The 16216-nt window shown below is 36.9% G+C and overlaps 1 gene segment (V, D, J or C); it reads left to right on the top strand.

The window, feature by feature from the left end:
• The first annotated feature begins 14242 nt into the window (after positions 1–14242).
• On the top strand, positions 14243–14786 carry LOC126494698 (Ig heavy chain V region 108A-like). The segment is given in 2 exon segments: positions 14243–14327; positions 14410–14786. Coding segments are annotated over 2 exon segments (423 nt in total).
• The last annotated feature ends 1430 nt before the right edge of the window (positions 14787–16216 follow it).

The raw sequence follows: 16216 nt of genomic DNA, 5'->3' as shown, positions 1-16216 counted from the left end.
CTTAATGGTTTCCTTCAGACCATTTCTTTATTCTTCTTTTGTGTTTTGATTCCGTATTCTTATCTCTATTCAGAAATGTCCCTTCTGTCTCCCTTCATTTTTTCCTTCTAATCTCTTCTAACTCTATTTGTGTTATTTCTTATTCTCTCATTATTGATATTTTACTTCTAATTTTTTTCTAAATCTCTTTATTTTTTTCTTTAAAGCTTATATACACCAGAAAATATTCCAAGCATTATAAAATTAACAAGAACAAAAGGAATTTTGGGTGAATGTAGAAATTATACTGGTTAGAAACATGAAATGCCAAAGAAGCTCAGAAAATATTGGGAGATTTTTCCTTCAAGTGATTCAGAATATACTGAAACTGAGATTCTCTGATTAGGACAGTGTTTTAGATTCAAAGAGAGACAAGAGGGATGTGTAGACAATGTCAGTGTCATATAATACTTATTGGGTCTCAAGTCATCCTGTTTTCCCTAAGAATTATTCAGTTAGGCTCAGGTCACAATGAAGTATAATTTCAGAGGGTGTGTTTTTTTACTCAATGAGTTTGAACATTCTGTTTTCAGTTTCTCTTTGTCAAATTAGAAAATGTAACCTCTGACCTTGTCTAAACTGAAGGCTCAGACCACACAGTGATCACTTATTTCTCAACATTGTTAGCTCCATGGACTTGGGGAAGTCTAATGGGATATATTCAGTCTGAATTACCTAGGATTCTTCTGTCCTTTATACATAGATTTGTTGGTGGTCAATGGAAATGATTAATCTGGAAATGAGAATTTCACATTGTTTTTCAGAGGTGGACATAGTTTGCTCTGTCCATCCTGGATTGAAGTCACCTTGATGATCTGTAAGGTTTGGGCAATCTATAAATAGTGCAGAATGCTGAGAGTATAGCTCAACATACAATGTCTACATCTCTGCTATCCATTTCTGTATGTTTTTCCATGGCTGTGGTCAATGTGGATCTGAATCTTCTTGTGGGAAGCACCTAATTGATAGCTATTTGTCCCATAGCACCTGGTCTGCCATTTCCCAAAAATTCTTGCTGTTTTCATAAAGATCTGATCACTTATTTTGAATGAAGAATAACTCAGTATTTTCCCTACACATTTTGTATTTCATTCCAAGTAGAAGACAAGTCTTTTGTTGAGTAACTACTTATGTGAAAACCATCTTCTTTCTCCAAATTCATATAAAAATGTGTGTTTCTTAATGGGTATTTATGAGGAAATAAATCACTCATCTTTTTTTTATAATTTTTTATTGAAAAAAAGATTTCCGCCTCCTCCCCGCCTCCCATTTCCCTCTCCGTCTCCCTTTTCCCCCCCCCCCCCCCCCCCCCCCCCCCCCCCCCCCCCCCCCCCCCCCCCCCCCCCCCCCCGTGGGGCCGGCCGGGGGCCCTGCCCTGTGGAAAGTCCAAAGTCCTCCCCGCTCCATCCTGGTCTAGGAAGGTGGACATCCAAACTGGCTAGGCTCCCACCAAGCCAGAACATGAAGTAGGATCAAAACCCAGTGGCATTGTCCTTGGCTTCTCAGCAGCCCTCATTGTCCGCCATATTCAGAGAGTCCGGTTTTATCCCATGGCTGTATGCTAGGACCAGTGCTCAGCAATCACTCATCTTCTAAGCATACATATTTTCTTCAGTTTCTTCCTGACTGTTAGTGGCTTACAAAAGTGTCTGCATTTAAAATTTTAGAGTTCAGTCATGTAGAAGTCTCAGCTTCATTCTCTGAATCCTCAGATAAGCTTGGTTTCAGAAAAACCTGATCTAGGAACATAACTACATTGTGTATCAGGATTTATGGGAACAGAAAGGATTATTCATAGCAGGAAGAGCACTTGATCCTCCACAGATTTCTGCTATTTGTGGTTGTGTTATTTAAAAAAATCAGACAAGATCAGGCACGTTCAGGGTAGCCTGGTTTGTTTGGATGCACACCTTCCTAGACATGGATGGAGGGGGGAGGACCTTGGACTTCCCATGGGGCAGGGAACTCTGACTGCTCTTAGGACTGGAGAGGAAGGAGGAGGGGGAGGGAAATGGGAGGTGGGGAGGAGGTGGAAAATTTTAATAAATAACTCCTCTGAAAAAGATACAGCTCAAAACACAAAGGAAAAATGGAAACTGCACCAATTTTTGGTGTCTTGAAACAGCCTTAGGACAACATAAGTCCTAGCATATTAATAAAGGCTTGTGTTTTAAACTAAAAAAAAAATAAAAAAAAATCAGAATCAAAATTGTGTTGATCATTTACAACATAGTTGTAACTGAAATATTTGTAATGTCTGCCATGAACACTGTTAAAATCTGCTTACAAACAAAATAGCACAATCAACGAAGAGCATAAGTTCAAAACTGCAGGAGCGGTTATGAACATATGAGGGTGTTGGTCTCTGGTCTCTGAGCATCATCCCCATTTCTTGAAATCTCAGAGATATTTTTTTCTGCATTCATTATCTCTAATAATCTATGATGTCTCCATTATAATGATCTATTTTTGCATCTTTACCCATAGAAGAAGTCAGATCAAATGTGAATGTTGAAAGGAATGAACAGCCACCATATCAGGTTTCTCAGTATTATCTCAGAGATCAGGCCTTAATTTCAGTTTTCCAAAACTGAACAAATAGTTTCTAAAAGATCCACAACCAAAAGACAATTAGCCACTGGTGTCACTGACCTCCAAAACAAGAGAAACATCAAACCTGGGGCACTTAAGTAGCCCACACAGTCAGAGTATACTAGACCTCACAGCCTCTAATTTATCTCAAAGTAAAAGCTTAGGACTGCCCAAAATGGAAAAGCTGTAGCTGTAATCAGTCCTGATTAGCCTTAGCCAATTAGAACATACTAATATCATTACCAAGCATATCTACAATGATATAACTGCTACAGCACCACTCCTTGACTGTGCTTAAATGGAGCCTGCAGACTGCTCTCAGGGTCTTCACTATTTTGCCTTTGTATTGGATGGCAAATCCAAAAATGTAGGAATGAAATTTCTCTTGCTGATTGCACACATGGATGATGATGCCCTTTTGTGGGACCCTAACAAATGTGTTGCCTATGGGGACCCATCAGAACATTTGTTGAGTGAGCACTCTCCTGAAAACCTGGTCAGTGAGTTTGTTTTGGACTGTGTTCTGACTTTTATTATGTTACCTTTCTGTTCCTCACGTTTATGTTTCTGGGAAGCTCAAGCTATCTAAGACAGATCTAGGCCTTGGTGCTAGTTTGGATGCATTATTGTCAGTCATGCCATATGTGTATCAAGAGATGTCTCTGATTCTCCTGCACATATAAGAGACTTTGGGCCCCCTGATTAGACTCAAATAAGCAAGTCACTACTGCCAGTCAGGGCTTATTTAACGGCAAGAGGGGCCACATGCTAAATGGGCCTCGTTTAATTGTCAGAAAGGCTGTCATCCCAGATATAATGTACAAGAACTTGATTGAATTTGGCATTGTTATTTGTTTCTGTAAACTAATCTCCTTCATTTTCCTGAAAAGGTTGAGAAAAACAAACTTTTCCATCCCTTTTGAGCATTTGATTAGATCAGTTCCAAGACTGTGAGGCCAAAGCCAACGAGATGGGACTTATTGTCCAGAAAGGAAAACTCTCCAAAGGAACATGGACAGTGAGGCATGTCAAGGGCTGCATCGCCCCCTTCCCCTGACACTCCATTTTTCTCTTGCCCCCTGATCCACAGCATGAGCTGTCTTGTCTTGGCATGAAGAAGAGTTTTGCAGCCAGGGGCAGGAGCATATGCTTTGTACAGGCAGGTGGGGATGGGGCTATGAGGATGCACACTTGTGATGAAAGGTTGTGGGGAATTGGTTGCAAGAAATTGATAAGATACAATGAAAGCTGAAGAGAGAATCTGGGGTTAATTATGGCTGCAAGCCTTAACAATCTCTTTTGCATGACAGTCAAGGACACTCTTCCCACTGTTCTCCCGCCCTTCCTTCTAAGCTAATTTCTTCACTTACTGTGACTCCTCTTATGGTTCTGTAATAAGGTCTGAGTCTTGACTGCTGGCCAGCTGCTAGCCTGACACTGCTTGGAAAAACTGTTGAATTATTTTAAAAAGCTTTGGCTTTGGAATAAAAGACAAAATACATTATGCCTTGGAAAAATTTTGCTTTCGTTTCCATATAAGAAAAAAATACATGGGTTTTGGTTATTTGGATTCAGTGAGTTATAAATACTTGTCATTATTTAGGGAAATTGATTAGGATAAAGAAAATTACTGCTAATCTCACTTGTTTTACATTGATACAGGTATTTATACGCTGATGAAAACTTAAAACTATTTTTGTTATTTGAGATTATATTTATTTCTGTTCTTATTTGAAATGTTGTATCTATGTAATGTTGTAAATTGTTGGGGCAAACAAAGGTAAAGGAACTTAATGGAAGTTTGCATGTTGTCTGGGAAGCAAAAGAGAAGTAAGGAGAATGGAAAATGAAGCAGAGAGAAAAAAGAAGTTTAAGTCTGGCTAACCAGAAGAATAAAGATAGGAAGAGCCTGACCTGAAGATGGAAAGCAATAGGTGGCCAGATGGGATGTGATCTATAATGAATTTGAAGGGAAACTATAAAATTTATTTGTTATTTAACCATGTTGGGTTTTAATATTGGTTGGTTTTCTTCATTGAAAAATAACTGGTTACAATTTACCACAGAATGTTTATGTCAGAAATTGAATCACGCTCTTTAAAGAAGAAAAGATGACTGATGTAAAAATGCAAATTAATAATTAATCATCCTATTACAATCTCTTGGGCTCCAGGATTCTATGTATTTTGCCTCCTATGAAATGACAAGATTAAAGCTCTTAGCTTTGGAAAGTTTCATTGAGAAGTCCAAACCTGTTTCTTAAAAACTGTTGACATCATATCAATTGTCTGTAAATGAATACTGTAGTCTAACTACTCCTGTAATATCTGACTATGGCTAGAAAAAATATTTACTCTAAGAAGAAGGACAAAACCTGAGAGGTCCATTTGACTAATATATACATAGGGTCAAACAATGACCTGGTTGCTGTTACAAAGCTTAGATATAGTTTTAAGATTAGGCTTAGGTTTATTTAGTTCGCATATAATATAAATAATGGTCCTCAAACCTGTCAAAGGTCTGATAAAAATGTCTATTAAATTATTTGGTCAAAATTTAGTATGGCAAACAGAGACTCCTAACTTCTAGCAATGACTCCCAAGGTCTCCAAAGAAGATATGAATTAACATGAAAATGCCACCTGGATTGTTGATAACACTGATATCACTGAACAGGCAAGATGTCACAATGTAACACTTGCAGCTAGGATACTGCCCAGATTGTGGACAAATGAGAAACTAACAAAATAAAGTTAACCATAGTGATGGTAATTCAGTGTGAGCCCAGACACAAACCCTTTTGCAGATGTGCTCAGCAGCAAAAGAGATGCTCAGAAACACAGAAAAAAAATGATGCATTGATTCTTCATATGTAAATTACCATCCGGAGAGTTCTCTGGAACTTGTAATGCTGTATGTACCAGAGAAGTGTACACATTTGAAAATGGTAGCTGTATAGAATGACTGAATTTTGTGAAACTTTAAGTGGGATAACTTTCTAAGTAGTAAGAGGAAAATCCTGAATACAAGAATAAAATATGTTAGGAACAGATATATGTTTACTTTTCAAGTGTATCTTGCATTTAGACCTCTATCTCTGTAAATTGTTGATAAACACTTCAATATGCTGAACTACTATATATTAAACTTGTGTTTTTCTTTTGAAAATGCCTTAATATTTTATTTGAAACAAAGATTTTGGGGCCTAGAAAAAAAGTGGTTGAAGCAATGCACTTCTCATGCTTGAAATGTACTTGTATGATATTAATATATTACCTTAAGTAAAATGTAAGGAAGAAGTTTATTTATAAAATTTGAGTCATTCATGAAAAAGAATTCCCTAACTTCTGATAAAAATCCATTTGTGTTATACATAATACATTAAAAGCAATTTTATAGGTCAGCTTTATGATGATCTTTCTTACATATAGATAAGATACAGAAATTTGTCACATTTTTGCCATAGTTCAAAACATAGGTTTTTTTAAGTGATTTTTGAATACTTATTAGTTTAAAATCATGGCATTAGTTACCTGTTCTTACTTTAGTAGTTTTTTTTTTTAATCCAATTAATTTTTCCTATGTTTTTATCTTTCTAATTTGTTCACTCTAAAGGATAATAAACTTTAATGACCAGTGAAACATCATTTTTTAAGGAACAAGGATTTTTTTTAGGTTTTCAAAAAGGTTTTTATTTGATGGTGAAAAGCAAATGTTTTATTTATGGTTTGAAGAACTCCAGAATTGTTCTTAGTAGATAATAATAAGACAAGTTTGCATTCCCACCAGCAATGGATCATTCATTGCTATTGAGGTCCGTCTAGCTTCTCTAACTCCCTTTGAGCCTTTAGAAGTTGATGCTTTGTCAGAATAAATTACAAGATATGCCGCTAAAACCTTGGGTAAGCCAGTTCTAATAGCTGGTGTTAGCATTGGATCCTGTCCTTGTGCCTTATTACTCTGTTCACCAGCTCCAATAATTTCTTCAATCATTTCAAGTCTTTTTATTATTGTCTTTATTATTGCCTCTTTTGAGTCCTGAATCTCCTGACCTGCATGAGTTTCTAGTAAAGATAGTATGGTTCTTGGGAGTGCCATATTCTTCCTAAATGATAGAATATGCAAAAGAATACTGAAACCTAGTAGCCAGTAAATTAAGTTATCCTCATAGTCATATAAACCTTGCATATAAGACCCATTCTATTGGTAGCCCAAACAGTTAAATTCATGTTGGAAACTAAAACTGCCATATTACCTATTATCCAGCAGGTGGTGTTGTTGCCAAGTCACGACGAAAACGGGTTCCTGCTTGAGGGTCTGCCTGCACCGAATGGTTCCTGCCAGTGGTGACCTCTGGTTTTGGAGCCTGTTCTGGAACTAGCTCTTGTAGAACTGGCTGGCCTCGAACTCACCAAAATCCTCCTGTCTCTGCCTCCCGAGTGATGGGATTAAAGGCGTGCGCCACCACCGACAGGCTAGCCTCTCTGGATATTATGGGCCTGAAGGCCGAGTATCTCGGACCCGACACTGGGGCCTAAGTCACGAACTAAACAAAAAACGGCGTACAGGGAACCATAAACCCAGAATCCAGGGGTAGAGAAGAGTAACCAGGAAGCCGTGTATGCCTCCACGTGACAGAGTCACCCTGAGGGGTTGCAGCTTCTTCAACCGGCAACCGCGTGCTCTGGTTCACACCACTTAAGAGCTGTACTTGCAAGGGAGATTTAAAAACGACTCAGAAAAGAGTAAACCATGCAGGCAGAGACTACGCGGGCCTGTGGAGTTTAAATCCATGTGGGGAGGCAGACGATAGGGTGCGTGGGGACTTGAAGTCAATCTGAGGTGTCTAAAAAAATATAAAGAACTGCAGCAAGAAAAACCAGTGCGTGATAATTTATATTAAACTGCTGGTTCCATGCACAAGGCACAGGCTTCAAGGCTGCCGCAAGGCACAGGCCACACAGAGGCCGCAAGGCACAGGCCGAGGCTAAGGAAGGGAGGGCTCAAGTCAAGCCGAACTCGGGAACTCCCGGCTGGCAGCCGAGGGGGGGGGGCGGGAAGGAGAGGTCCTAAAAGCCAAACTTTCAGGCACTAGATGAAGGCATAAGTCACGAACAATGCCACACCAGTTTGGAGTTATGATTAATAGGATGTTATTTATTTGAAAGGGAAAAAACTTACAGATCACCGTCCCAGACAACAGCCATCTGCATGACCAGGAAGGGAGTCTATTCTCCGGAGGAGCAGGGAGTGAAGAGAGAGAGCAGAGGAAGTAGCAGCTTTTTTAAAGGGAGAGAGACCACGCCCCAATGGGCTGGTATCACAGCAGCTATTGGTTGGAGGGGCGGAAGGACCTCCCGCAACAGTCACCCCATCTATACTTACTGCCTGGCTATCAGCCAATTAGAATTTTATTAAACAAGTACAAGAAAGAAATGTTTACTGGGTAAAATCATTGTCCCACAGCAATCCCACCTTATTTTTAAAGAACAAGAAATCTGAATCTTATATCCTTTGTTTTGTAACCAACATTCTAAACAAAGGAAAATACCTATAGTTCATTTTTTGGGAATGTGGTCATAGTTTTTCAGGCTACTTCCTACTAAATTGGGATGTTGTAATCTTATGGGGTCCTAAAGAAAGTTTATAATTATTAACATGTCCTGACTGGAGTATCCCGTGAAGCTTGATCATCTCATTCAGCAGTCTTGAGGCTGTTCTGGATGTAGAATTCAGACATCTGGGCCATCTGCTTCTATTGGAGATTTCTCAGGGTGTCTTCCTCGATTAAGCCTGATTGTTTCTAATCCAGGATGAATCCACAGCCTCTCATTTACTGTGAAAAGAAAAGCAAAATCTTTTCTCCAAAGTTACATACATTTTGCTTTCAATTTTGAAGTCAAGGTATTTTCACAATATTTATATTTTATTAATTCCTCAGTATTGATATTCAAATGTCTTTTAGCAACTGTTGCTTCTTCCTCAGCTGTCAAGCAATTCAAAGACAACATAACAATATGCAGTATTCAAACTCTCTGTGTATTTTTCATTTTTAGGTGGCTTTATTTTAAATTCTGTTTCTTTTATTTTTACTTTTAATTTTTGGTATTTTAAGACAAGGTTTCTCTGTGTATCTTTGGCTGTCCTGGAACTCCCTCTGTAGACCAGGCTATATTTGAACTCACAGAAATCTGCCTGCCTCTACTCTTAAGTTTTGGGATTAAAGGTGTGTGCCACCACACCCAACTACTCTTTTTTTTTCTTTTTTCTTTTAAGGACTTTATTATTTTTCCTCTCCAAATCTCCATATATTTTTAAACACCCAGCAAATAATTTAGAGGTTTTGTCTTTGAATCTTTATATCTCTCTCTCTTTTTCTAACCACATGAGTCTTTAATTTTTTTTAAGCAATATGAGTAGGATTAAAGCTGTGGCTTTGATGACTAGATCCAGCCCATGTTTTAGCTTCCTGAGATTCTAGCCTAATGGTGAAAGTACTGGCAAAAGCCACGTTTATTGTCACAACTCTATGGTGTTTCAAGGTCCCCAAAACTACCAAAAGCATGCAGTCAGCTTTTCATCAACAACATTTAAGTATATTGTGAGAGGACCTCTTAAAAAAAAGAACTGCAAGTTTATGCAGCTAATGCTGAGTCAGGAAGCCTCTCTTTTTTTGTAATTAATATATGGTTTGTTATAAGTGAGTTTCTTTTTTATTGACTTTTATTGAGCTCTACATTTTTCTCTGCTCCCCTCCCTGCCTCTCCCCTCTCTTTTCAACCTCCCTCAAGTATTTGCCTCTGTCAAGCAGAGCCACCCAAGAAAGAGCTACTATCAATAAGTCATAGTTAACTCTATTATTTTCTGTGTAAAATAACTTCCTAACCTCTCTTAGGCTTTATGTGGATTCTGTTATCCACATGGGCACCCTTCTGTTTAGACTGAGGTTTTCTGTCTTGCCAGGTACTGCCTCTTTTAAGTTCCAGAAAACCACACAGAGGTCTCCATTAGTTATAAACTGATTGGCCCATTAGTGATCCCATTGAAATCAGGAACATGACAAGGTTGTTCACTCTCACCATATCTATTTAATATAATACTTGAGATTCTAGCTAGAGCAATAAGACAACAAAAGAAGATAAGGGGATACAAATTGGAGGAAAAGATGTCAAACTCTGCCTATTTGCTGATGATATTATAGTTTACATAAGTTACACAAAAATTTCTATCAAGGATCTTTGAAAACTCATAAACACATTCGGTAATTGTTTATGACATATAAGACTGACTAAAAAAATCTGTAGCCATCCTTTAAATCTGTAGATGATAAATAGTCCAAGACCATCCCTGTAACCTTTTAATTACATGGATATTGATCATATGATGTTTTCTGAGATTATTTTTTATAAACTTACTGTCTCCTTTCTCTAAAACAACCTGTATTCTAATCATTAAAAGGGCACCAATTTCAGCATTGCTCTCTTTAAACTAATTTAGGAGACAGTCACTGGTCAACTCTTGAAACAACCCCAATAAAAATTATGCTTGCTTAAAACCTGGCTCAAATTGAGGTAGTGGCCTTTATCTCACCATTGGGATTAGCACTATCTGTTATACCCATTCAGGTCTTGCTCCTTCTTGTTAAACTTACTGTATCTCTCAAGGCAAATTCAACAAGAAAACAGTTTATACAATTATATTTCTAACAAAAGAGCTGTTTTACTATTTCTAATTGCAGATGAAAATGATAATACCTAGTCTATGAGAAAAAATTGTGTGAATTTGTTTGATATAGACTTCATTAATTTCCTGTTTTTATTCTTGAGCCTGCTGTCAAGAATAAATTATTCACAGCCAGAATTGAAAACATGGGTTCAAAATAAAGACCTTTAAGTCTTAAGATATTGGTATGGAGAAGATATGTCCCCAGTAGGAACAGGAAATAGTAAGCAACTGTGGATGTTTGGAAGGATAGCTGGAAGGGAGGATGAAAATGGAAATTTGAGGAAAATGAAAGTAAGGGAGATAATAAGAGGAAAGAGGTAGTGTGGAAACATAATACAGTAGAAGAAAGAAAATATCAACATAATCCACAACTCCTTTGATTTATAATTGTATCTTGCCTGTAAGATACTGTATGCCAAAGGTGGAAGAAATTTTTTTGGGAGTAACCAACAATATTTTATTTAATTTAGTTCCATTCAAGAAATAGACCTCCTATTCTACACTACTTGAGTAACCAGAAATCTGAGACTAGATAGTCAAGGAATATAATATAAAAGTAAATATTGTCGTTCTATAAAAAGATGATTGCAATAAAACCACTCCCAACGTTATTCTGCTGCACTCAAAGATTATTGCCTTTCTCAGCCATAATAAGAGAAGCTACCTCCTCCAACAGATGTGAACACATACAGAGGCCCACAATCAGATAATATTCTGAGATGGAGAAACCATAGACAATTAGCACCACATTATATGACTTCATGGCATCTTATCAAGGCTCAGGAAACACTGAAGAAGATATGAAAAGAGTATAAATGTCAGGGGTGGTAGAAGTGCCAAGAATAAAAGGCCCTTTAGATAAATAGTATAGTTGCACAAATAAATTCAGAGAGACTGAAGAAACATGCACAGAGCATGCATGGATATGCACAAGATGGGATCTTATATCTAAATGGGGAAGATGACGTATTCTCATTCCTAACACATAAGCTATCTCTAATAGATAACCCCTTGCAAATGAAAAAAAAAATAAATACTTCTCTATGAGGGAGTCTAACTTAGGAAACCAACTTCATTAAGAATAAGTTGTTTGACCTGCAAAAGATAGTCATCAGTTATCCAATTGAAAACCATTTTAGAGGCTCCTAGTCCCATTATATCATGTGTTTTTTGTCATTTTATTTATTTGTTTATTTATATATCTCTTATTTTAACCTAAAGTTCCTTTGCTTCTAAGTTTGCATTTGTATGGGATTTCACAGTGTGTGGAATTAGGTGGTTCTGATCTGTACCTTTTTAATGCTTTGGGATAATCCTGTACATTGTAAAAATGTGTTACTCTTCTTTTTAATAAAAAAGATGATTGACCAGTAGCTAGGCATGAAGTATAGGCTTGACGAGCAAACTAAGGATTGGGAAGAAGTATTGAGTTAATAGAAGAGGCAAACAAGATGTCTACTGTTTCTAGCTTCCAATGTTTTTGTGCCCTAATAGGGTGGAAACAATTAACATTTTTCACAAATGCATATTGGAAATTTGCATCTTTCTAAAGATACTTTATGCCTTAATGTTTCATGCAATTATTCCGCTGAAGGTGTTTCTTATACCCCAGCTTGTCAAAAAGTCTGAGAGATAACAGTATACACACCTATTGCTGTCATCTTCAGTCTCTGTTCTACCTGCACTCCATTGACAAAAAATTCTTATTCACAGTTTTCTGCTTTTTATAGATATATTCTTGTTTATATTGGTTCCATGCTTACTAAAATAGAACTCTTTGTTGCTGTTGACTATAGGGAAGCTGGAAACTTTTACCTGTTAGTTAGAGACGTATCAATGGTAGAAGCAAAGTTTGCTGTTGTTTTAATATCAAAGATTACAGATTTCATATATATGCAAAAGAAAAAGAGAATCTACAGGTTCATATCTGAGCCATTTTTAAATAATATTTTGTTACCTCTGAAGAAAATTTGGAGAACAAACCAACTGTAGAATATGGGATTACTGATATCTAGAAAAACACAACTCATTCCAAAGCACAATGTTAACACCAAAACCAAGAGATCTATTGTCTGTTCCCTAATGCCAGAGTGAGGGTCATCAGAGATGGCTGCTAGTGACCAACAACTACAACAATGAACCTGCAGGTTGGGCACACTATGGACGTCAGGAGTCTGTGAATTAATTTCTAAGTATCTCCAAGTTATGCCAAAGAAAAGAGGTAAATATATGAACAATATTTAATGAACTTGAAATAAGCCGATTTTTGAAGATTTGTACAAATGTTTCTAAAAAAATAAACACCCCACATTAGTCCAATTGATATAATCCCTGCAAACAGCATTTCTTTCTTAACAAGCCAAAGTGTCCATATTATAGTCAGTGAGAACTGAATTTTAACTAGACCAGGATAAGGGGAACTCAGCAAGACTGATGATGTGACAATTATATGGTGAACAATCAGGTATTTATACTCTTATCAAAACAATATTTATAATAGCAGTTGCTATGATTGTAGAAATGGTATTTAACAGCATATTATGATATTTGAAAGTTTGGGCATAAAATATTAATGTCTATGACCAATTGTTCTCTCAAGCTTCTATATCTTTCATGGACTTACAGGAAATATAAAGAAACAGAGATGGCCTGTAAGCTTCACTGCCTCAGGAAGTGACTTGTTTTTATCAAGAACTGAAAAGCACACAGTGCCCCAAAAACCAAGGACTCTAACCTGGAAACTTATGACAAGTGCCTCACAAGGTAATTAGTCTAGACCAACTATATGATTCCCTGAAAAATATGAGGAGTCTAGCAAAAAAAAAAGATGCTTATTTTTCCTGTCAACTGTCATTTAGCATGCAATAATTCTTTGCAGTGAGTCTGTAGTGCTAGTGAATACTGTGAATATGAATTCACTTGTCATGAGTAAATATCATGGCATTAAGCAGTATATGTATAACAATAGTGGTACAGTCTGTGGCACATCCCTTCAGTATCTCCAAGAAAACAAGAGCCAATCTCTGTGAGCACTGAAGTAGCATGACTATGTTATTGTGCAAGAGAGACCCTGAAACTTAAGAGTAAATCATGACATAGCAAATTGCAGGGGAGCTCAGGACCAGCAGGGGGCAAAATGGAGCCAATAATCAACAAGACAGAAATGAGATGAGGAGTGGAATGATCTCCCTAGCATTTGTGGGCTTCTTTATTAGTAGAACAACACCTGATACAGTTATTATATAAAATCCCTAATTTTCAAACACAATAAAATGTTTTTTGTTAAACAGTGATCTACTTTTTCATTTATACTAGTAAAATTCACTTATTTATTTTTGGTTTTTGTAAAACATAGTTTTTTAAACAATATTTTATTCTGATCACAATTTTTGTGCCTATTTTCAGATCCTTCCCACATACCTACTTCTCAATTCTACAACCATTCCTTCTCTTTATAGAAAGCAAACAAGTAGATAAAAAGAAAAGAATTTAAAGAAAACATTCCCAGGAACATATATCTTAAACCTGTTGCGAAAGAAGTATTAATTCCTTGTACATTTAAAAAGATTACAAATTCTCCTAAATTGAGAATTCTTTAACTTCCATTCACAATTATCCATTTCACTATCACCACCTAAAAATCAATATTTTTAGGAAAAGTTTTAAATGTCTCACATTGGGATTCCATTTTTAAGCTGAATGATTAAGCCTTTTCTATTAACTATATGTTCACCACAGCCCTCAGTAATGGCTATCACCTCAGATCCTTTTGACTAAACTATCTGGGCTAGGTCCTTATCTAAGAAGTACCATGCCTCATGAATATGCAAACAATGTGAATCTATGATTGTAGATACAAAGGTGTCCACCCACAACAGATTATCACGGTGTGCTCTCTGCAGTCACTGAGCACAGAAGTCCTCACCATGGAATGGACATTGGTCATCTCCTTCCTGGTGTCTGCTTCTGTATGTAAGTGGCTCTCCAGTTCCAGAAATAAATATGGTCTATACACTCTGGTAACAGTGACATTTATTCATTTTTTTCTCCACAGGTGTCCAATCCCAGGTCCTGCTACAGCAGTCTGGGGCTGAGCTTAAGAGCCCGGTGTCTGCAGTGAAGATCTCCTGCAAGGCTGCTGGCTACACTTTCACTGACTATAATATTAACTGGATGAAGCAGAGACCTGGAGAGGGCCTAGAGTGGATTGGATATATTAATCCTAGTAATGGTGGTACTGGCTATGCACAGAAGTTCCAGGGCAAGGCCACACTGACTGCAGAGAAATCCTCCAGCACAGCCTACATGGAGCTCAGCAGCCTGACATCTGAGGACTCTGCGGTTTATTACTGTGCCAGACACAGTGAGTGTTACAACCACATCCTGAGCATGTTAGAAACCCAGGAGGAGCAGGAAGCTGCCCTCGATTAAAATAACAGAGATTATTGACCTGGAGACTTCCACAGACATAATCATTCTGATTGTCCGTTTGTCACTTCACAGTCCTATAAAGAATTTATCAAGTTTTCAAAAGGACATCAGAGAATGAAGTGATGCTGGTTCTGGACCCCCTCTATGCTACAACATAAATTTACTAGATCTTTATCAGTGACCACCTCCATTGACATGGTTCTTTTTTATTTAAACAAAAAATAACAAATATGTGTGTGTGCAAAACATTTTGAGATTAATTTGAGTTAATAGTTAAACCTTGGATTAAAGTAGATTCAATATCTTGCCCTTTTATCTGATCATTTCTGTGTTATATCTATATTTTTGTTTGCTTTAGAAAGATATCTTTCAATTTAAATCCAATGCTAAGTTTTTGTTGTTTTGTTTTGCTTTGTTTGACCATAAGAAATAATAATTTATAACCATTCTCTTTATAAAGACAAACATCTATAATCCATATTTTGAGAATGTGCATGTGTTTTTTTTTTTTCTAGACTGCTTCTTGATTACTTAGGGCATTGGCATAATTGAGAAAATGTGAAAAAACAATTATGGTCATTGTCAAGTCATACTCTATGAGTCTGCACCTACTCAGTCAACAACTTTGGGGCTGATCTAGATGCAGAACTCTGAGCACTGTGAGGAAACTGCAATAGAGGCATTTTCAGTGGCTGAATCACCTTGGCCATTTGTTTCCATTCATGTCTAGTCTTCTTGGTGTGAATACATAAAAAAACTTTAGAGGTAACATAGATATCTGTACTAAGGCAAGTATAGATTGTGTTTTGAACATGTGTAAGCCAAAGATGATTTTATATTTTATGTTTGAAGAGTTAAAATATACATAATGTGTTTTGTAGTTTTTCTTGGTTATTTCATTATATCTGTAGCCAGGGTTTTCAGGGCATCTTCCTCAAACGTGAACCTTATCAACTTGGAATGAATATACAGACTTTAATTTCCTGTGGAAATAAAAGCATAAGCTATTCCACAAAGCAACACAGCTTTTGACTTAACATTTTGTTTTCAAGATATTTCTAAAGTATATAGTTTTGCATAATCAGGCAAGTTTTATATTTCAATTATTTTTACCAGCTATTTGAACCTTTATCAGCAGTCAAAAATTTGAAAAACAACACAATAACATACAGGATTCAGTATCTTTGTATTTCCCATCTTTACATGCCGTATTATATTATGTATTAATTTATTCCTTATTTAAGGACTTCAAGATTTTTAAACTTTATTTTTAATTTAATATTTTTTATTAAAATTTTCTGCCTTCTCCCCGCCTCCCTTTTCCCTCCCTCTTCCCCCACTCCCCATGCCTCACTCCCCTTTCCCTCCCTCTCCAGTCCAAAGAGCAGTCAGGGTTCCCTGCCCTGTGGAAAGTCCAAGGTCCTCACCCC

The sequence above is a fragment of the Alexandromys fortis genome, unplaced genomic scaffold (assembly GCF_014885135.2).
Source record: "Alexandromys fortis isolate MF-2015 unplaced genomic scaffold, M_Fortis_MF-2015_v1.1 scaffold_323, whole genome shotgun sequence".
Classification (NCBI taxonomy): domain Eukaryota; kingdom Metazoa; phylum Chordata; class Mammalia; order Rodentia; family Cricetidae; genus Alexandromys; species Alexandromys fortis.
This window is presented reverse-complemented; position numbering and strand designations above follow the sequence as displayed.